Here is a 22,820-nt window from a genome sequence, read left to right as displayed (position 1 = left end):
ATCTTGCCTTATCGGTCCTGTTTAGTTATTTTGTATCTGCCCTAGTCCTTGTTTTCCCCCTCGTGGGTTTTTATTTTCCCCTTTTTGTAAATAAACCTGTTGTGTTGTAAATCCTGTCTGCACCTGAGTTCCTCCTTGCCAAGACCCTGACAAACACAGCATTCTTTTTATGAGTATTTCGCTTCCTTTATCTGTCACTAGATGGCGCCATATGCTTTTTTTATTACATTACATAATATTCTACATTTTACATCAAATGGAACGATATCCAAAAACACTTTCAGCTCTCTGTACGCAATAGCAATCACGAAATCTAGTCTGAAAATTATTTCTATTTTTTTTTTACAATACAGTGCAGATTCACTTCGTAGCCATATACACAAAAAAAAGTTGGTCACATTTTTTTCATTATTCTCTTACTGTGTCAAATCGCTGCAACATGATTACTTCAATTTCCTTTTTTAAATGGAGTAGTCTAAACGTTAAAGGTTTTTGAAAATATTTGTCATGAAGTACTTTATTTGAACTCTGAAGCAGATAATTATGCACCAACAATTAGTTCACTGGTAAAGTGGCGAGAAGAGTCAAATTTGCATGATTCATGAAATATTAGCCTACACATTTGACCAGTTTGAACTACTGGTTAACACATATAAAAATAATGATAAAAAAAAGGATCAAATGCAAAACAGTAGAGAGCAACAGTTGAATAGCAGTAAAACAGAGAAATATTGTTATTGCTTCATATGGCCACTCATTAAAGAGCCACTGAAATCTTCAGTCATTCCCATCTCTGAAAGAGAAAAATAGTACTTTTACTTGCCAAGAATCACATACATGTTTTACAGTTTCAAGAAATAAAAGGAAACAAATCATTTAAATTATTATGCATGTAATTCACCTTTTAATTGCAGATATGCCAGATGACCTAGCAGTGAGAGAAGATAGGAATCATCTGTGGAAAAAGAAAATAGACTACTTTAGTAAAAAAAAATATTATTGTTACTTTTTAAAAATACTACAAAAAATGAATAACCAAGAAAGAATCATATTTAACAATGGGACCAGATAACAAAATATTAATGTACTAACATTTTGGATTATTCCTGAATATAAATAGAGTTTAAGGTTGTAATGATAACAATAATAATAATAATTAGTCATTATAAATGCTTTAAGAACTGACTGTATGAAGATGCTGGTAAGCTTGAACTCTCATTCCACATGTCTCTTTTTCCCGTAGCTCTGTGTCTTACATTAAGACTTCTATAAGCATCTGCAAGGGAACCACACAACAATTGCAATAAAACTAATATTTAGTGTACTTGAAATATACTTTTGTGAATGCAATGAACTTACAAGGTCCTAGTAGGTACCCAGCACTGTTCAGAGTCCATCCCTTCTTTTCTGGATACTGTGGGATGAACAGAGAGACCCATGAAAGAGATGATGAAAAAACAAACAACTTGTTGAGCTTCAGAAGAGGCAATAGAAGATGTACCTTGAGGGTCATGCCATGGATCCTTGACATATGTGCAGTGAAGACACAGAGTGAGATACAGAGTAAAGCACAACTTGTCTGCATCTGTGAAAAAGACAGTCGAGTCTAGACTACATGTAACATACATCTTTATGTATTGTAGAAGAAACAATATTAATTTAAAAATTCATACATTTTTACAATTGCTGTTGTATTTATAGGATTTATATAATTTTTTCAACATTTGTTACAAGGAATTTGATCTTAAAAATAGCACTCTGTTAGCATCCTCCTCTGATTTCAATAATATCAGAAATCAATCAGAAATTACACTCCTAAAAAAAAATAAAAAAAAATAGAGGTTATTTTTTTTATATCTATGATTCCATGAAGACCATTAAACATACATACAATCTTTCCTTTTCACAAAAGATTATTTATTGCAAAAACGAACTTTTTTTAAGTGTATGCATATAATTGTTATTATTTAATTTAATCAGTTGTATCTTTGATTTTTTCCCTCAAGCTGTAAACTTCACAGACACAATTCTAAAAAATATTAAAGTAGTTAAAGCATTAAACACAACACAGATAATACTTACCTTATAAGAGGACAGATGCTGTTTATAAATATTTATTAAAAGAAATAAATGAATTCGAGAAAAAAAGAGACAGTCTGTAACCTTCAAATAACAGGTTTGCTGCAGGTGTGTGTCTGAATGAGGGACATTCCGTCTTTTATACACCCCGCGGCATATAGCATATTAACATAATGAAACTCTATTAGTACAACGGTCATTTGTTCATTTCTCATAATTACTGGTGCTGTTTACAGAGACGAGAGAGAGAGGACAGATGGAAAATGATGAGACAGAATTAATAAGAGAGTAAGGTAACACTGTACAGGACAGGAGGAGGATTGAAACAAGCAAACAAACATAGATAGAGTGTAGATCCATCTATCAATCTGTGTGTCTGTCTATCTATCCCTCCACCTGTCTGTCATTCTGCCTGTCTGTCTATCTATCTATCTATCTATCTATCTATCTATCTATCTATCTATCTATCTATCTATCCCTCCACCTCTCTGTCTGTCTGTCTATATCTATCGGATTGTGTCTCTGATCAAATGAGGCAATACTGAAATCCATTTCATGCCATGATGATTTTCTCCATTTAATAACAGCACTTTGCCCTAGATATAATTACAGGACCTACTGCTCCTATCCATCCATTAACAGGGAAACCTTAAAACATTCCACCTAATTATCTACAACTAATTGTGCTAAAGCTGCATTTGGGCATGGTAGGGGGAACAGGCTGACCAGGAAGCGTGTTGAAGCAGGGAATGAAAGCTGAAATTTCAGCCTCCTGTGGGAGGTATAATAGTGACCTCAGATGAATGAATCCTGATCTCTGCCCCTGTGTTTCATTTTTATGCACTCACTGAAGTTCATGCATATAGAAATAGTTGCTAGATGAAATAGATGAAAACAGATGCTTTTTTTATAAATGTCAAATCTATTAATTGTTGTAAATCTTGCAGCCAGTGGAAAACATGGAAACATCACAAAATGTAATAGCATGACATAATAATTTATATACCTTGTATTTCAAAATAAATGCTGCTAATTCAGAGGAGGAAGAGGGGAGGATATGGATCTAAAATGTGTAAGAGTGTGACAAGGATTGATATTTTATTTATGGTGGGTGTTCTGTACGTCTGCTTTTTGCTGGAGTTGCAAAGATGCTTTGCTCGCAGACAGGACCTCTCAAGCAATACAACGAATCAGAATTAAGAATTTAGTTTTACATGAAAATTTAGTTTTACATGATCTCATGTGAGGCCAACACATATAATTTACCCTCCGTGTAACATTACTGACCCTGCCCAGTTTATTTAAGGGAAGTTTACATCTTTATTTCTTATGTGAAACATTATTAAAATAGAAATGCCAGTTAGATGCTGATTATTTTAGATAAACACTGTTTATCTAAAACCTTATTTCTTGAGAAACCAGTTATAGAGATTTTATTGCAAAAATTTTTAATATTATCAAAATCAATTCTGGCCACAGTAACATTATAAAAATTGAAAATAACTAAAAACACTGGCTGTTTTCACCATCATACAGGATGTAGACCCTAAAAAATAAAATCAAAATTTACATAACCACTGAAGGATGTATTCTCAAATTGTCATAACAGCAAACAAAGCACTTTTGTCCCATTTGCTAGTGCTTGAATAGGTAATGGCATTCCTGTGTAAAACGATAGCTTTGGTTTTATTACCATAGGCAAGGAAATACGAGAATACAAGACACTTCCTGTACCCTGTTCTGTTTTTTAACAAAAACGGTCTTATTCAGCTCTCAGGTCACTCCTCTCATCTATGGATACTAATTTTCAGAGAACAGCATTTTCAATTGTTAAATTGTTTTGAGTGCAGAAGTCACAATGCTATTTTGATTCTCTCTCTGTTAATTATTATTAGGATCTCTGAAGACTGTCAAATGTCTGCTGGAACTGTGAGTCTTCATAGAAACGAAACTTGATGGGACATTTATGTGATGAGACAAACTTTTATCTTGAAAATTTTGTTTCTGTCAGTAGAACACCTAAAATGTTAAGAGCTTAGTTGTAACCAGCCTCTTGGGAATTGCACATGTTCTTTGTATAGGTTTTTGTAATACAAGAGTACATTTATCTGCTCCACTCAGCTATAACAGTGTGTTAAAATAAGCTTTAATTATCTGCAGTATTTTACATTGCTCACGGTTCTTCTCGCGGCTCAGATAGTGGGTGGGGTTCTTTTCTACACCCAGATGACTGAGGTAACTCAAGCATGAGAGTAAGAAGTCCCACCCATTTGGGTGTTTTTGATCTACATGCCTATAAAGCTTTAGATAAAAGCATTAATTGCCAGAGGTGTACCCTTGTATATGCTATTATATCATTAGAACTTTAAAGCAAACTTTGCCAGGTATATTGGGAAGTTTGAAACAAGATATCACCTCGACCATTATATCTCCACAGGCCAAATGCTGTGGTTGGCATGGAGAAGAAGATTGAGATGACTCTGTACCCCATTCCCACTACTACAGCATAGGCAATGCCACTGTCAATGCAGCATATGAAATCAAATATCCATATAATGGTAACACATTTTTCTTGGATGATATCCTTTCAAATCACACCCGTGAGATTTATGAGCAGGTATAGGGTTTCAGTTTGTACCCAGTGATTATTTTGTAAATTGTGCTCCAACATAACATGACATAGCTGTAACTGTATTCCGGTTGAGCCTTTTTTTTCTCTCTCTCTCAAAGGGTTGCAGTGAGAATATAAAGGAATGGCTGGACGAAAATCTTCTCATAATTTTGGTAGTTATTTTGGCCATTTCTGTGGTGGAGGTAAGCAAGCTGTCACCAAACACTTCAGACCCGACTCAGAAAATCCTAATAACTATAACCCTATACTGTCCAAACTTAAGTTAATGAGAATAAATAAAGTAAAATGGTCACTTCAGTGGATATGCCTCGTATCTTACTGTTGCCTTAATTGCACACACCACTGCTGCCCTAGAGAGTCAAATGACAATCATGTTCAGCTGTCCAGGTCTCGGTTTGTGACTAGTGTAGTGTGTCTGAGTGCTTAATGTTTGCATACCGAAATAATGTCAGTCATGTATCTCTTAACGTCTGGAATCGACTACACACATTTTAAATCTGAACACATTTTGAAACACTAGGCATCATACACTTGCCAACTTTGTACAGCTACAGACAGGCACACAGCGCCAGCGCTAAGGGGGGGTTAGACCAATGTGTGGGGGTGCTAAGAAAATAAATTATATTGATGACGTCAGAGTTACTTTATAAAGAAATTGGGCTAAACCGGGGCTATTACAAATTCTGATGGGGTTATAGCCCCCCTAGCATCGGTGTAGCGCCGTCACTGGTTACAGAGAAAAACTGTACATCATTCACTAAACGAATGAGGATCACACACTGCCAGATTTACTGTATTCCAGCCTTTTGTATTTCAGGAGATTATTTTGAAATACTGAGTGAACATGATCCCACTTATAACACGGTTCCTTACCGAAAAATTTATAGGTGGACATAAAATATTGACTCAAATTTATTTTGGAATCTTATCAACTCAATTGGCCTAGTAGTAAGATAAACAACACAACAGCATTACAATCAGTCACTGTGATTTAAGATTGCATTAGTTGCATTTGTAAGAGAGAGCAGTCAAATTAATTTCATGGGCCAAAAGGATCCTTTGTCTGTTGTCAGTAGTGAAGTGATATAGCCTATTAAGCAAAGCTCACAGAGAAGTTACTTTCAAACCCAGCAAAATAAAGATTTTGATTGAATTCCAGCTGGGAAGAATTAGTTAAACAACAGTAGATGTGACGCACCCTATAAATATTTGTTTTGAGTCATTCATATGTGTCTTTTTCATATGATTGTTTTTCTGTACAGTATTTGATTGTTTTATACACATTTTCCCCAAAAGGGAAGATTGTTAATGATCCTTGTTATTCAGATGTTAGTAATTTAGAGGATATAGACATTTATTTCATGATTCTCAAAATGCATGTGACTAAGAATGTTCTTGTTTGTTCGGTTTAGCCCTGGGGGAGAAAAAAATATGGGAGGGACAGTATAATATTTCACAATTGTTGTGCACACAAAGCAAATGACCTCAATATTGAGGCAATGTGTGCGATACTGTTCTCACACCATGTCTTTTAGCTGTAAAATATTAAAAAACTTAATTTGTTTTTAATTCTATGATGTTTAGGTGACAACAAGAGTTACACACTGGCTTTTAAAAATGTTTGAATTTAATTAAATTGTATCATTTTAAGTAAATTGTGTTAGTATAAAAATACACTTAAAAAAAACTGTAATACAACTACTGTTGCTAAATGAAAATAAAACAGTATATTTCTGCATGAAGTTGATTTTATGTCATAACGCCAGGATTTATGTGTTAATTTAAACTGAGGATCTAAATGGTACATGGGACACGTAATACCCCATAGCAAGTTATTGTTAGGGCAGGGAGGAGGACAGCACACTTGTTATCAGGTATCATATATATACATGCTGTATTCATTTCCCTCATTAATTCCAGAGCAACACTGCAGACTAGGAAGGTAAGAAATATATTGTCAGACTATATTTACAATCATTTTAGTCTAGATCATATACTTAATCATTCATTATACTTCATTACTGTCAGTTTGGTGGAGACATGAAGATGGGATCCCGCACATTAGTTCTGATCTTGCTTTTAGGTGCTCTCTGTGGTAAGTGGGAAACAATTTTGACCTTGTCCGAATCATTTTTCTTATAATTTGTCTATAATACACTTACAGTAAACTGGTTATGCTTTTTAAAGTATTTTAATCACTTTAGATATGATTTTCATGTTAATTATATATATATATATATATATGTATATATATATATATATATATATATATATATATATATATAAAATGTAAGATCATTAAAGTATAATGAATTCAGCACACAACAGCATTTTTTTTTTTTTTTGTATCACAATTATAACAAAGATTTCATATTTTTGATCTTACTAGTTGCACAGACACTGAAGTGCAACTACTGCCAGAAGATTGACATAGACCATCCCGACTGTGATAAGATAGAGGAGAAAGAGTGCAGCAGTGGTTTTGATAAGTGTATTACCATCAAAATGCATCCTCCAGCCTGTAAGTTGACCGTATTCTTTTCCTCAGATGCTAAAAGTTATACTGCATGTGTAAACTGAGATACAGGTGCATCAGTTGATGGAGTGCAATGATTCATAGTGAGTATTATTTAATGTGTGCGTTTCTTTTCGTAGACGGTGAGGTGCGCAGATGTGCAAACAGTAATGAGTGTGATGCTCAGGTGCCTCCTCAGGTGGAGAAGAAGTGCTGCAACACAGACCTCTGCAACTGATCTGCTCCATCCGCCAAATGTATTTCACAGTATGGTCTGTGATAATCTTATGCTACTTAAAATGCACCAACCATGCAGCATACTATCATTGTTATTATTTGACTTTAATTTAATATATAGGTAAATGTAAGTAGAGAGTAATATAAAGAAATAAAATCTGGCCAGCAAAACGAAAAACAATGATTCATTTTTTTTTTTTTTTATAAAACATTTGTGTGTGTGTGTGTACTATAAGAGTTTTGAAATGTAAAATTAAACTGCTCAGTAAGCATTCAGACAAAAATAACTTCTCACCCAGACCAAACATCAACAACAACAAATGCAGACACAGAAACACCACACAGTGCCAAAGAAAAATTTCCTTGACTATTTTTGTTCTTACTTTGTTTGCAAAGTCAATTCAGTTCCTAACATTCATCTGTAATGCAAATATTAATAATAATTAATAATATATATATATATATATATATATATATATATATATATATATAAAAATACAGATGCCTTAAAGGTACTTAATAGTGCTTTTGTTCAATGGGAACCTTTTCCTAACCATCACAGAGATAGTGGCCTATTTTGTTTAAAGAACATGAGCCCAACATAGGGAACGAAGGTTTTGTGTTTTTGTCAAGTGTTGAAGTTTTTGTAGTTTTTGAACTTCACTCACTAAATAGCCTGCAGCAGTACGTGTCATCAAAAATGGTTTCTCACATTTATCCACAGTTTTTTTCCCCTTAACATGGTTAATACAAGGTCTCAAGTAGTTTTGTCCTGTATTTGTCTAAAATATCTATATTAAACTCACTTCAAGTGTGAAATGTTTACTGCTCACTCCTTCTTTTTAGATGATTTTCCAAACTGAATTTAAATATGCTAATTTAATGGCATACTCTACCACTAGTTAACATTTTTGACACTTTTTTTTTTAAATAATACTACTTTAATTACAGATTTAACTATTTCCCACATGTATTATAAACAAAATAAAGCTTCTTTCTTTCACTATCTATGCCTACTCATATTTTTAATTGATCATTAAAAAATAATGAATTATAATTAAAAAAAGAAAACAATTGCAAATATTTTCTAAAGACAGTGATATATTTGTGTCAACAAAACTATCATAGAAAACAAATTTTAAATCAATGTGTCCAAAATCGTGAATGGTGTTATACATCGAACCTTTTTCAAATCATATTACAATTCACCAAACTGTCAAAAATCCATGAAGTACAATGGACCCTTTCCACAAGACTGAAAAACTAGAAAATGCGAAAAAGGTCAATTTTGCTTTAGGACACGAGAGAAAGAACAACAAGAGACGATATTGTTTAACTGTACAGCATAAAACCATTATATTATGTAATTACAAAAACTTAATTACGGTCATATTTTCCACCACATTTACTGGCTTGTTGCCTTTAAAAAACACTCGTATAATAACAGCTGTTTAAACTTCAGTAGGAGAAAAATTAATTGATTTAAATGGGATTTTCAGGCTTTTTGCAAGATTCTCTTTGTTTTGTGAACAGAACAGCAGTAACCAAAATGTGAACATTGCTCAAATGTTCAAAGCAGCTGACAAAGTCAGCAACAAGTTCAGAGCCCCTCTTCCTTGTCTATATACATATGGGCTGGCATCGTCTGAAATGCCGACACCGGCACGGTCACCGGAACAGTCAGAGAAATAGAGGTGGGCTCGGATCCCGACGGTGACGCCGGCAGGGGTTGGCTGTGCACTATGTCTGTCTGAGGCATGGAGGATGAGGACTCTGTGTCGCGGTGGGTGCGCACATGCTTGCGTAGGTAGGCAGCGAAAAGAAAAGCCTTTCCGCAAATATTGCAGGAATGTGGCCGATTAGTCGAGTGGATGCGCTGGTGTTTACGAAGCCCTGCTTTATTCAGAAAACCCTTACTGCACTGGTCACAGACGTGAGGACGTGGCTTGGGGTGCAGTTTCTCGTGTGCTTGCAGTTCAGCCAGCTGAGCAAACTCTGCCTGGCAGGTCACACAAACATGTGGGCCGGCATGCAAAGCTGAAACCACAGAATCAGACGGGGGAGAGACAGTGTGAAGGCTGGTATGGGCTTGCACTTCCTCCCATGTCCCGAATATCATATCACAGTGAGAGCAGGAGAACTGGGGAAGGGTGGGAGGAAACATCTGAGTCGTTTCAGGAGTGACCTGGACCTGTAACGGTCTCTCGGACAAGTGTGTCCTTTCATGTTTGCGCAAACTGGATGACACAACAAATGACTTGAAGCACTGCTGGCATTTGTAAGGACGCTCCCCTGAATGCACCCTTCTGTGTTTGTTCAGACTTGAGCGCTCCGTAAAGGACTTGCCACATTCCGTGCAAGAAAAAGGCCGCAGCCCGGAGTGAACTAGCATGTGGCGCCGCAGATCCCAAGAAGCGACGAAAGCTTTATCGCAACTTTGGCATTTGTAGGGCCGCTGACCTGAGTGCACACGCTGATGCACCGCAAGGTCTGCCGGCTGCCGAAACCTCTTAGTGCACTTGTCACAAGGGTACGGCTTGAATCCTTGATGCGCTCGTTGATGTCGGCGGAAACTCGAGGGATCGGAGAACATCTTGCCGCACTGTGGACACAAGAAGGGTTTTTCACCCGAGTGGGTACGAAGATGGGACTGGTATGAGGACAGCTGAGTAAAACCTTTGCCGCACTCTTCACACTGATACGGCTTGCTCTTGGAGTGGATTCGCAAGTGGCATGCCAAAGAGGACGACCGGGAGAAGGCTTTGCCACAGTCCGAACACAGGAAAGGCTTCTCACCTGTGTGCGAACGCTCATGGTTTTTCAAGTCCTTCAGCTCTGTGTATGTTTTACCGCACTGGCCACACGAATACGGCCGGTGGCCTTGGTGATTACGCCGATGCTTGCGGAACACTGAAGGGTCGGCGAAACTCTTCCCACACTCGGAACAAAAGTAAGGCTTCTCCCCGGTGTGTGATCGTTGGTGTACTTTGAGTTTGGATAGTGTGGGATAACTCTTAGAGCAATGAGGGCAAGAATGAGGCCTTTCACCACTGTGCTGTGTCATGTGGATACGCAGGCAAATGGCCTGCATAAATGCCTTGCCACAGTCAGAACAAACAAAAGGTTTCTCCCCTGTGTGTGAACGGCTGTGGTTGCGTAACTCCGTTGGAGTCTTGTAAGCCTTATTGCAGTGGGGGCACTGGAACGGACGCTGAGCAGAGTGGGAGCGCTGATGCTTGGAAAGCTGCGCGCGGCTGGAGAATGTCTTTGTGCACTTACCACAGGTGAATTGCTGCGGTTTGTCTTTACCATGTACCGACAGCTTGTGGCTCTGTAGAGCTGAAGAGCTGGTAAAGACCTCTTGACAGGTCGAGCATTTAAAAGTGTGCAAAGTTTTTGGCGGTCTCCCTTTGCCTCTTCTTCTTGGAGGTTGTTCTGATGAGTTGTCTGGTTCCTTATTGAGCTCGGTCTCAGAAGGCGGTGGTGTATACTGCTCTGTGGTTGGTGGACTACCTGGATGAGGTGAAGCCATCCCGATGATGCTGGAGAGAACAAGATACACAATGAATACCTTTAATTTGTTTTAATTTATAATTAATTTACTTAATTTACTTGGTTATTATTCCACTTACATTTGGCAGATTAATTTGTATATACTTATATTTATCATAATTTACATTCTCTGCTGTTAATAATAATAATAATGATTATAATTACATTTAATATTATTATATATGAATTATTAATCTATAATAATATTGTATAATAATTACTATTATTATTGTTGTTGTTGTTATTATTAGCCTATTATTTCTTTAACTTGACCACTGACCAAAAAAAAAATTTTTTTAATATATTTTTTCCCGTCATTTAGTATATTTTGTCTTATGACAATTGTGGCAAATTTAAGTTAACACAGATTTATGTAAGAACAAATTTTGCAGTAACTAGCATATTACATTTGGTGTGCTAAAGTAAAGAGCACATAAAAAACTAATATGTAGTATTTTGGCAGAAAACATGGTGAATATTTATGTTATAGTTATGTTATGAATATACAATGTTAAAGGGGTCATATGACGTTCCTAAAAAAATAACATTGTGTATTTGGTGTAATGAAAAATGTTCATGTGGTTTAAGGTTTCTGAAACGTGTCAATTTTCACAAAGCTCATCATTCTGAAAAGCGAGGTTTGCTCCGATTGGTCAGCTATCCAGTGTGTTGTGAATGTGTGTTGTAAATACAACTTAACCACGGATTTCTAGTTGTGTCCACTTTTGGATGACCAAACAAAGTATTTTGGTTTCGCAACAAAAAAAACAGCATCTGTCTCCACAACATGGTGGCGGAAGCAACAATATTACACTGAGAATCAATTACGCCTTCTTTTTTTGCGGGTACAGTTGGGTGGTGTTATGCAAATCTTCCCACACAGTGACGTAGTCATATGGATGTGTGTTTAAACTAGGTGTTTTAGGGGAGCATGGGCAAGTTTTAACTTTTAAATATAATATCTCTTTGGGTTTGATACTTTAGTCTTTGCATCATTAGGGATCTTTTCTATTCACGAACAGCTTTAACTCCAAAGAAAAAGGAAAACTTGAAATCGCATCATATGACCCCTTTAATTCGCTGGGATGGGGCAAGCAGCACAAAATGGCGAGCATTAGGACCTCAGGGACAATAGGGGAAAACGCTCTTCTTCTCAAAAGGAAGTTGGCATCTGAGCTGCTTGTGTACAAAACTGAATTACATTTCGATGTTAAAAGAAATTAAACATAACGACCATGACCAACTCGAAGCAATGCAAATGCAACACAGTGGCAATTCAAGGAGCTAATGAACATGTCTTTAACGCATGCAAGTACTCTTTTATTTTGCACTATCACACAAAATGGCTGGCTTTAGGACCGCATGAACACGCGAAGCAATTTGCAGTCGGAAGCTTACTTGGACGCTTGTCACTTCATCATAATCGATGCATTTTTGTGGCCGTTTTTTAATCTCTTTAGTATGCCTACAAAATGTGGATTACGTTACGTACCTTTTGTGCTCTCAGGAGAGAAGGGTGTATGAATTTCAAATCGTTCAATCCCAGGAGGAGGAGAAGAACGGCGGCTTTAGGACCACGACGAAATTATCAAGTGAACGCCGAGATGTGAGCCTTCATGACTTCCTCACTCACCACCTGGGAATGCCTACTAAACTATAGTTTTTCTGTAATTAAGAAGCTTTCAAACCTCTGCTGTGTTGGTGTTCTTGCTTTGTTTCTACGGACTCCAGTGCACGGTGAGTGGGGTGAATGGGGAGGAGAGACTGAGAGCCTGTGGGAGGAGAGATATCTATCGCTTCAATGTACGTGGATGTGCAGTTGTTCTGGGCATATAGAGTTATATAACGAAATCTGAATAGGCTGAAAATTAATGGTGCGGTTACCTGTCTAATAATGTGTAACTGTGTATTTGCAAAGGGTTTATTTTAAGAGTGGACATATACTGAGCATTTTTGTATTTTTAATAATACAAGCTGTTATTTACATTAATGACAACATTAAAGAATAATAATAATAATAACAATAAGAGGCTTCGAAAATATAATGTTATGGGCCGAACAAATTCCTAAAAGTTCTAATAGCTAAATAATGTTTCATTGTTTAACTTATATTATAAGAGTAGCAATTGCTGTTTGCATTTGTGGCGATATTACAAAACTAGAACATTGTTTGTCACTAGTGAGCAAACTTTTTGCGAAAAGCTGGGACTAAATTAATTCATTAAATTATTCAAATAATTGTAAAGGGGGCTTGAAATTATATAAGTAATGTTTAAACCAGACTGTATAAAAACAGGTTTAAACTAACGTACGGACTATTTTCACTGATGCACATTTCCTGTTTCCTAGCAACAAGAGCAGGAAGTGAGTCGAGTGGGATGGGGGTAAAAGACAATTGGTAGAAAGGAGGACGAACACGCCCGTCCTGAAACTAAAAAAAAGTGAACGGAGTGTCATCATTACTTACACCAACTTCAAACACGGAGACTGCAACATTCAGTATGTATATTACTAGCGTCATTTTTTTTGTATCAGTAGGTTAGTTTTAGCCGCAGGTTCTAGCCGCCAAATGCAGACTAGCTCGCAACGGGATGGGATGCTACAGTCTTTCCCAAATATATATTTTATTCCGTTCATCTCAAGGACAGTTTGTGTACAGTATTAATTTAGACTACGTCTAGAGGACTATTAAAACTATCAAATCAAGATTGTATCTGTGTAGCTAGCTGTTAGGCTAATTTACCGGGGAAGTGTTTACCGTGTCAGCAGAGCTCCATTGTGTGAGGCAGTCTGTCATCTAACTGCTGGAGCCCGTGAGGTGATCCTTCATGTTGTCCACTCATCTGTAGAAATTCTATCTAAAATCCATTATAGTTCAGAGATGCTTTCAGATCCAGACAGATATGCTGTATCAGCATTATTTTATAGAATGGATATAAAATAAAAAAAAGAATAAAATATGTGAGACTGAAGGTTTCATGATTGATGGTAAATAGGTATGAATAGATATAAAAATCAATGTATGGACTTTGTTTTTATATAGCAAGTTGGTTTAATCATTGCTTGTATAAAAACGGGTGTTTTTGTACTATTAATGAAAACTTTTGTTATGTGAACATTAAAAAAGTGTGTATAAAAGGGGCAACTCATCCAGAAAAGAAAAGTCATTATTTATCCTATTAAATCCATCTTATTTTGTCCCAAGTTCTGGTCCCATTTTAATTTTAATTGATTAAAATGGTAACAATAATAGATAATCTGTTTTAACCTTGTCTCAAACTCCTATTTACTCACCCTCAGCCCTGTTTGAGTTTCTTCTGTTCTTCAAACAGCATTAAAGGAGATGTCAGGCACAATGTCTGCTTCAGTCAGCATTTACTTTTATGGCATTTTTAGTCCATACAATAAAAGTGAATGTTGAATGAGATTCAATATGTAAAGAATATCAGAACATGAGGTTAAATGATAGAACCATCAGAATCCTCAGTTCTAGAATAATTTTCTCAACAAACGAGAACAGTGTTTTATTTACAGTAATGTTAGAATACTTCCTTTTATTGATTTATTCATTGGTTATGTAAACTCAGAGCTTTTTCTGTCTAGACTTAGTCACATTAGAAAGTAATGTTAATGTTAGCTTTTTATCATTTTCTTATGCATCTGCCCAGTGCAAACGTAATGCTAAATAATGTATTGGTTTTCCTGTTACAGATTTCATCCAGTGTCTGCGCTTGCATCATCTTCCCAATGACGTTTTTCCAATGGAATGGAACAGATTGTATTGTCAGCTAATTTTTTGAATGTTGCTTTTACAGTCAGACCTCTCAGAACGGGCCAATTTGATAATAGCGAGGACAGGTGTATCCCTCACACTCCTTCAAACTGGCTCTTGTTGACATTTCTTATTATAATACTATACCACTATAGCTATGCAAGAGCCAGGCCGGACCAAAGGCTTTTTGTGTAGACATTGTGGTGTAGTATGTGCAAGCATGCCCAGTCTTTTGGAGCATACAGAAACTTTTCATCAGTCAGAAGAGGAACGGAAGTTCAAATGTGTTGAATGTGGACGAGGCTATAGGCATGCTGGCAGCTTGGCTAACCACAGAAAAACACACGAGGTTGGCTCCTTTCAGTGTCATATATGCTCCAGGAAGCTCTCTAATGCATTGGCTCTCAAAAGTCACCTGCGCATCCACACATCTAGAAAGAAATATTCTTGCACAGAATGTGGAAAGACTTTTCGCCTTGCAACTCAGCTGGTCACCCATCAAAAGACTCATCGCAATAAAGATTCTCAACTCAGGACAAAGGATTCTGCAAATAGTCTTATTGAAAGTAATTATAAAGATGTTGAGATGCTGCAAATAGATGAGATGGATTTTGACATTATACCAGATTTGCAGCCAGACATGAAGCTAAATATTGCTCCAGTGAGCAGCCTTAGTAATGGTGCAGTGTCAGAACACATTTCAAATTCCACCACCGAAAGTGACATGGCAGCTGAAGATGATGCTGGAGACAGACCGTTTAAATGTGACTTGTGTGACAAGACATACAGACATCATGGCAGCCTCATAAATCATAAGAAAACTCATCAAATGGGAGTATTTCAGTGTCCAGTCTGTTTTAAACAGTTCAATAATCTTTCTGCACTTAATAGTCACCAGCGAATCCACAGTAAAACCCACGGTCGTCTCAGTGTGCAGACCTTTAAAGCTGCCCTCACAGACTGCAAGCAAGAACTTGCCCCTCGTGTTATGCCACAGAATGGTGATACTAAAATACATTTTTGTCATCTTTGTCAGGTTGCTTTTGCTAATGATGATGAGTTTCAGAATCATATTCTGTTGCATAACTCCTCCTCTGTGTCATTTGAGCTCCCTACCAACTTGTCAGAGGAGCACAGTTTCGCTTACAATGATAGTGTTACTCATTCTCCAGAGTCTAATCCTTATCCCCCCTCTAGTGACACTCCACCATTGCCTCCGTTACTCGATAAAGCTATTGATTATGACCAATCAGATGGGCCATTGGAAAATGGTCATATTTATCTACCCAACTCTTTAGATGAAAATCCATTGACTCTGCATGCTCAGGGACAGCCAGTGGCTCTACCATCAGAAAACCTCAACCCTGATCATTCAGCACAGGGTACTGATAACATCAAAGTAGAAGATGCTGACAGTTCTGATCGCCGATTCAAGTGCAACATCTGTGGCAAAAGCTACAGGCATGCAGGCAGTCTTATAAATCACAAACGATCGCATCAAACCGGGATCTTTCAGTGTTCCATCTGCCACAAGAACTACCCACATTTGGCAGCTCTACGGAGCCACCTTCGGATCCATAAGGGGAGGCCCACATCTTTGCCTGCTAGTTCTGAGGGTGACTGGCTTTCCTCAGAACCCTTGACGCATGAAAACCAACAGAACTGTTTTCCATCAAATGAGGAAGACGTTAGTGGAATATTAGGCCTTTCTCAGGACCTGGTAGATTCTGTGCAGCATGAATCTGATGAGGAGCATGTGAATGAGCTGAATGCTACTGAATTTCATGAGCAGTTTGACAATTCCTACTCAGATGAGCACCTACCTCAGGATGAACACCTCATGGAGAGGCACATGTGTGCTGACTGTGGTAAGACATTTACTGATATTGCAGGAATCAAGTCACACATGTGTCCCCTCCTGAACCAGCAGTATCAGACCATGATGAATGACTCACCCGGTCACATGGACTTTCACAACACAAAGCATCAACATTTCTTAGGAGAGTCAGGTGAAGATGTTGGTTTTGAAGGACATGACAGCAGTGCAGCGGAGGCCTATTTTAGACAGCAGACCTTTCATGACAACATTCACGGGCCGATGAATGAGAGTGAAGCTAAAGCTGAATGTGAAGATGAGGATGATGATGATGATGATGAAGAAGAGGATGATGAAGAGATGTATCAGTGCTCAGTGTGTGGGAATCACTATACTAGCATGCGTGCACTGCGAAGCCATCTCAGAGGTCATACTCAAACTCATGCGGCACCTTCAGCATGTGGCCCATCATCCTTGTCTTCTCTAGAGGTCAAGAAAGATGAAATTAGTGAAAATCAGCAGGGTGACTGCAGTCTGATTATCTGCAGCACTTGTGGAGAGAGCTTTACAAAGAAACCGGACCTACAAGCACACCAGCTCCTACATAGCAATATGGAAGGTAATCCACAAGAACAATTTGTATCCAACCACCAGAATGAGGTCAAACCAAAAGTGGAAATCGAAAGTATTATTTGTGGGAAATGTGGCATAAGCTGCAGCGATATTTATTACCTCAGTAACCACAACTGCACAGGACAACGAGATGGACAAGTGGGGGAGAAGTGTGGGGAGAAACCGCTTCTTAGAAGAAGATTTCATCAAGAACTTTTGCAGGAGAGTTCACATGATGGAGAGCGTCAGTACAAGTGTGACCAATGTGGTCGTTCGTACAGACATGCTGGATCATTACTCAATCATAAGAAGTCTCACAAAACTGGAGTGTTTCGCTGCTTTGTTTGCCAAAAGCGTTTTTATAATTTGCTGGCTCTCAAGAATCACCAGAGGACACACTTTGATGTTAAAAAGTAAGTGTTTAAAATATATATTCAGATTAAACCTCAAAATTTGATTGCTTTGAAAACAAAAGTGATTGTATAAGATCATAATTAATCTAGAAGTAATTTTTCTTTCTCTACCAGGCATAGATGCACAGAATGTGGGAAAGCATTCAAAATCTATAAACAACTGTTGAACCACCAGAGGGTACATCAGGAAAACAAGGCTAAGATTGAAGAGCTCAACAAACAAATCCAGACGCTCATGCAGATGAGTGGGAATGCGTCAGGAAGTGGAATGCAGGCACTTAATTCCAGCAGAAAGAGAATGAGCAGACGCCATAAGCTAAGGCAGACCTCTAACAGTGATCAGTCTAGCCAAGAAAAAGAGTGCCAGATGGGAGATCCCAGGGACCCTCGCCCTTTTGTCTGTGATCAGTGTGGGCGAAGTTATCGGCATGCAGGAAGCTTAGTCAACCACAAAAACTCGCACAAGACCGGTGAATATTATTGTGCTTTGTGCAACAACACTTATTCCAACCAGCTAGCAATGAAGAACCATTTACGAATACACTTTTCTGTCAAAAGACACCGCTGCCAAGACTGTGGAAAGGCCTTCAGGGGAAACAAACAGTTACTCAACCACACTTGTTCAGCCAATAAAAGAAATGCAGCAGCAAGAAGAAAGGTCAAGGGCCAGAAACAAGAAAAGAATTTGACTTGCAAGCAGTGCCATCTTGTATTTCCAGATACTGAACTACTTGAAGGACACACCTGTAGCAAAGAGACTGCCCCTGATTCTGTCCCCCCAAGAGATGTAGATGGTGACGATGATGCAGACCTAGAAAAAGAGGAACGACCATTCAAGTGCAACATTTGTAGTCGCAGTTACCGTCATGCTGGGAGCTTGTTGAACCATAAGAACACTCACAAAACCGGCCGTTTCACCTGCTCCTTCTGTGCCAAGCCCTTTTCCAATCCCATGGCTTTACGAAACCACACACGCATTCACACGCAGAAAAAAAAGTATGTCTGTCCTACTTGTGGTAAAGCTTTCCGTCTCTCCAGCATCCTGTACAATCATCAAAAAATCCATGCACGGGATGTAACTCATTACAGCTGCCAAACATGTGGCAAAAGCTTCCAGGGAAAATCTGGGCTAAAGAGACATCGCTGTTACCTAAATGGCAATCCAAACTCTACTGTAAATCAAGATGGCGTGGACAAATGCTACACGTGAGTCATCTCTTTTCGTAAATTTTTTTTGTACACCTTTCCTTCATCTGATCTCAATCTTTTACTTTGTTACAGGTGTGATCAGTGCGGACGCTCCTATAGACATGCCGGTTCCCTTCTCAACCACAAGAAGTCTCATTCTGCTGACCTCCTTCACTGCACTCTCTGCCTCAAAACATTCATGGACCCTCTGGATTTAGAAAGCCATTCTCAGATGGCTCGCCACTGCTGCCCAGATTGCGGAAAAACCTTCTGTGAGTTTGCACACCTGCAGAGCCACATGGAGGTGCATAGTAAGGGACTCCCCTATTATTGCAACATGTGTCAACAGAACTTCCCAAACCTGGCTAGTTTTCAGCAGCACCAGGAGCTCCATGGCAGTTTGCAGGGGCAGTCACACCATGAGCAAGGTATGCAGATGCAGCAGGATTCAGGCTGGGACTCGGCACTAGACCAACAGATAGGAATTCAGAGCCTTCCTAAGATCGATTCAGCCTTCAGCCAAGCGTACGGATTCCCTGAGCCTCAAGACAAACAGGAAAGTAGCAAGGGACATAGTAGGGAAGAGAAAAGTCATGTGTGTGAGCACTGTGGGCGCACTTACCGCCACGCTGGTTCGCTGCTCAACCACAAGAACAGCCACAAGACTGGTTCCTTCTTCTGCTCTGTCTGCCAAAAGGAGTTCACCAATCTCATGGCACTGAAGAATCACCGGCGCATTCACACAGAACCCAAACGCTATCAGTGCCTGGAGTGTGGCAAGGCCTTCCGGGTCTCCACCCAGCTTATCTGCCACAGGCGCATCCACACCAAAGAGAAGCCCTTCTCCTGCCTCCTTTGTGACAAGCGTTTCTCTAGCAAGTCCAACCTTCGGCACCATCAGAAGATGCATCAGAATACCCAACAGACTTACGAGTCCTCCTTCAACATGGATGATGATGCGTTCGTGGGACTGGGTGTGGACCCTTTTCTCTAAGGCCATGCTCCAGTCTTGCCGCTCCAAGGGAAGATTTCAAAACAATATTATATTGCAAGACTCTTTCTCCGCCTAAGGCCCAAGGCCAATAATCGTACAACATCAGGTTTTCTGCTGTACTTGTCTAGATTGTATCACACACAGATGCTAATCTCGGCATGACTTGCCTCCTTTACTGTTGTGTTTTTAAATATTGTTCTTTAATGGACACTTAAGACTGGCATTGATAAGATACTACCTCTGGCACGGACAGTAATACTCTATAGACATTTTAGAATAAGCGACAGTGCCTGTCAGAGATCATTTTAGATTTTTTATTTTATTTTAAATTGTTTTGTGTCCCCAAACAGTGCACAAATTGTTTGGTATTATGATAGGTCTCAGACTGAGTATTTCTGTCCAGATTCTTACCTAGTGCTGCCTTCAAGAGCCTGACCAACTATTTGGCATAATCGGAGGGGGAACAAAACAAGCTGTTATGATTGTTAAAGGTATTATGGGGATAAAAGGATAGATGCTATCCTTCTAATTATGTTTGTATTAAGTGCTTCCATATTTTCAGGATATCATACTGCTCATGGTAGATATGCTGTAAGCATTGTCTCATTAAGACCAACATACTCTTGATGTCCCTGCAGTTTCATAATGGATGACACTGGTAAGGCTGTTAAACAGCAACCTTCACTTTAGGCCTGTCTTGTAGAAAATCATAAATATATTTATTTATTTAAATAGAACTATTTATACCTTATAGTAATATTTTAAATGTAAGCATATTTCTTGTCTTTAATACTATTACATGTGGTACACATTATGCATGGTATTAAATGTGTGATAAATTCTAGATTGGTCGTTTACGTAATTATTGTAGGTAATGAATGTAAACACTTAAGAAATACCTCTTTAAAAGCATCCACAACAGCATTTTTGAAAAGACAACAGAAACGTTTCACTTTTGTCTTAGTGCATACTTTTCTAGTAAATGTTTTATGAAGTGGAAGTATATTCAAGATTTTGGAGCACAAAAAAATTAGACACCCCAACCCCCTCAAAAAACCCCCATAAAAATCCATGATTGGTCAGGCTCTATTAGGCCAGGAATTCACAGACTAAACTCTTCAATGTTTTTTTTTTTTAAATGCTCAGGTCTCACTTCTTACTAGATGCAATGTAAGGAAATACATTTAGCTTGATGCTTCGAGCATCAAGGCTTCTGTGTCTGTCTTTGATGCCAGACTAAATTTCAATGTGCCATTTCATATCACCATGTACTTGGATTAAATTATTTGTAAAATGGTATCCTATTAAGGCCTATAGATCGGTGCTTACTGATTATCTAAGAGTAGAAATTGCAAACCTATATGTATTAATGGCTTCAGTGCATTTGACAAAACTTAAACTGACAACTGAGACTCCCTATAATCAGTTGTGTGTATCTTTAATATTAAATATTTATTTTTGTTCACATGATCAATGTTTCTCTTTCTCAAGTAGTGACCTTAATTAGCAGATGATCTTTAATCGTAGGTGTTGATACCCTCACTTTCTTGAACTGAATAAAGATGATATAATAGTGTGTTTTTGCTTTTATTTTTAGCCGCCTTGTATTTTATCTAGCTTTTACACTTTAATTCCTTGCAGAATATGCAAATGAGTAGATGGGTTTATCATTCTGCTGTCCTATTGTTTCTTCAAGTGTGAAGACTACAATTTAGATGCTTTAAGAACACATTTAGGAAAGAAAACGTGAACAGACAAATACAGTACATTGGTTGTCTCTTTAATGCATTAAAATGCATGGTTTCCTCTGCAGTCTGTGGAGTAATTGTGAATGAGTAAAGGCACACAACCATCTTTACTCGAGACTGTGACAGTGCTGTGCTGTGCATGCTTCACAGGTTTATGTTTATCAAGATTCTGGACCAGCTTCTTGATCTTTCTAGATTTCTGACAAACATGGCAGTGGTGAGGTACATAAAGTATTATTGGGAATTGCTGCATAAAAAGTGCTTAGTTTTTTAGAAAAAAAAATAGGCAATTTCTTTAAGCAAAATATAGTTTCTGGGTTGAAATGGATCTCAGACCTTTTTCTCACAGGTTCTGTGAGGTACTCTTGCTAAACATGCTTGAAGTCTTTCAAACAAGTTTATTTCATTACTCCTCAGCATCTGCTGCATATAAATATATACATTTCCTAATGCCCATAGCTAGTTAAACAAATCTTAAACATATTTTACTAAGCTGAAAAGATAAAACACGAGAGATTAAATGTATCATGATACATGTATGCAAATATCACACTAATCTATCTAATCTCTTATGCGCATAAAGGTAGGAAAACTAAGATTGAATCTGACACCTGCGGCTCTTTTAAAGAATCTATTAATGTCAGATGGCGACTGTTCAGGTCATCGACTGCTGTGTCTTCGCTGGTCTTCAGTGCCTCCACATCTCCATCAATGCCATAGACAGGTTGCTGAGCCAGTCAGTGCAGAATACTGTTGTACAAAGGGCTACATCTATACAGTGCGTAGTATTCCAACACTATAAAAATAGATAATTAAACTATACAAAGATAACAAATACATTCAAATGGCTATGTGCCATACTAAGTCTGTTTAGAAGGCATATGTGTAAAAAAGGATAATCTCTAAGTCTGCTATGTTAAACTAGCTCCGGTTATTTGTGTTTATCATGTTCGCAAATCTAACAAGGAATATTCAGGTGGAAATGCATCTACGGTGCACTTTTAAGTGCAACATGAATGGCCACAAATTTGTGCAAAAACCGTGTAACTGTAGCATTTTAGGGGTTCCAGAAAAAAGGAATATAAAATATGCTATCTTGCTGTCTGTAGGATGCAACTTAGCACCTAAGGCTTGCAAACCTATTCTGCACAGTGGGTGACAAGGAATGTCTCAGTGCAGCTTTATGTGCATAACCATTTGCTATGCATGACATAGCCTACTAATGAAATAAATTAGACAAATCCGATGCTACTCATAGAACA

The 22,820-nt window shown here is 38.0% G+C and overlaps 3 protein-coding genes across 7 annotated transcripts; 1 reads left to right on the top strand and 2 right to left on the bottom strand.

The window, feature by feature from the left end:
- Positions 1 to 334: 334 nt before the first annotated feature.
- LOC128025348 (galanin peptides-like) lies at positions 335 to 10,867 on the bottom strand. Of its 2 annotated transcripts, none has more exons than XM_052611617.1 (6): positions 2,083 to 2,920; positions 1,502 to 1,585; positions 1,360 to 1,414; positions 1,187 to 1,276; positions 902 to 955; positions 335 to 793 (listed from the first exon to the last, which is right to left on the bottom strand). In XM_052611617.1, the coding sequence occupies exons 2-6, from the start codon at positions 1,583 to 1,585 to the stop codon at positions 735 to 737; spliced, it is 342 nt and encodes a 113-aa protein (XP_052467577.1). In that variant the 5' UTR covers positions 2,083 to 2,920; the 3' UTR covers positions 335 to 734. The 2 variants fall into 2 exon arrangements, with proteins under 2 accessions (XP_052467577.1, XP_052467576.1); XM_052611616.1 differs by lacking the exon at positions 2,083 to 2,920 and adding an exon at positions 10,743 to 10,867 and having other exon boundaries at positions 337 to 793.
- On the bottom strand, positions 8,545 to 12,656 carry LOC128025347 (zinc finger protein 668). Its single transcript, XM_052611615.1, has 2 exons — positions 12,508 to 12,656; positions 8,545 to 11,005 (listed from the first exon to the last, which is right to left on the bottom strand). Exon 2 carries the CDS (start codon positions 10,993 to 10,995, stop codon positions 9,064 to 9,066), a length of 1,932 nt encoding a protein of 643 aa, XP_052467575.1. The 5' UTR covers positions 10,996 to 11,005; positions 12,508 to 12,656; the 3' UTR covers positions 8,545 to 9,063.
- On the top strand, positions 12,603 to 21,386 carry LOC128025346 (zinc finger protein 646-like). Of its 4 annotated transcripts, none has more exons than XM_052611611.1 (5): positions 12,603 to 12,752; positions 13,365 to 13,514; positions 14,727 to 17,628; positions 17,743 to 18,834; positions 18,910 to 21,386. In XM_052611611.1, the coding sequence occupies exons 3-5, from the start codon at positions 14,945 to 14,947 to the stop codon at positions 19,808 to 19,810; spliced, it is 4,677 nt and encodes a 1,558-aa protein (XP_052467571.1). In that variant the 5' UTR covers positions 12,603 to 12,752; positions 13,365 to 13,514; positions 14,727 to 14,944; the 3' UTR covers positions 19,811 to 21,386. The 4 variants fall into 4 exon arrangements, with proteins under 4 accessions (XP_052467571.1, XP_052467574.1, XP_052467573.1 ...); XM_052611613.1 differs by lacking the exon at positions 12,603 to 12,752 and adding an exon at positions 12,788 to 12,818; XM_052611614.1 differs by lacking the exon at positions 13,365 to 13,514 and having other exon boundaries at positions 12,615 to 12,752.
- Positions 21,387 to 22,820: the final 1,434 nt, after the last annotated feature.

This window comes from Carassius gibelio, chromosome A12 (assembly GCF_023724105.1).
Source record: "Carassius gibelio isolate Cgi1373 ecotype wild population from Czech Republic chromosome A12, carGib1.2-hapl.c, whole genome shotgun sequence".
Taxonomy (NCBI): domain Eukaryota; kingdom Metazoa; phylum Chordata; class Actinopteri; order Cypriniformes; family Cyprinidae; genus Carassius; species Carassius gibelio.
The sequence above is the reverse complement of the archived record's forward strand: the minus strand, read 5'-3'. Positions and strand labels throughout refer to the sequence as shown.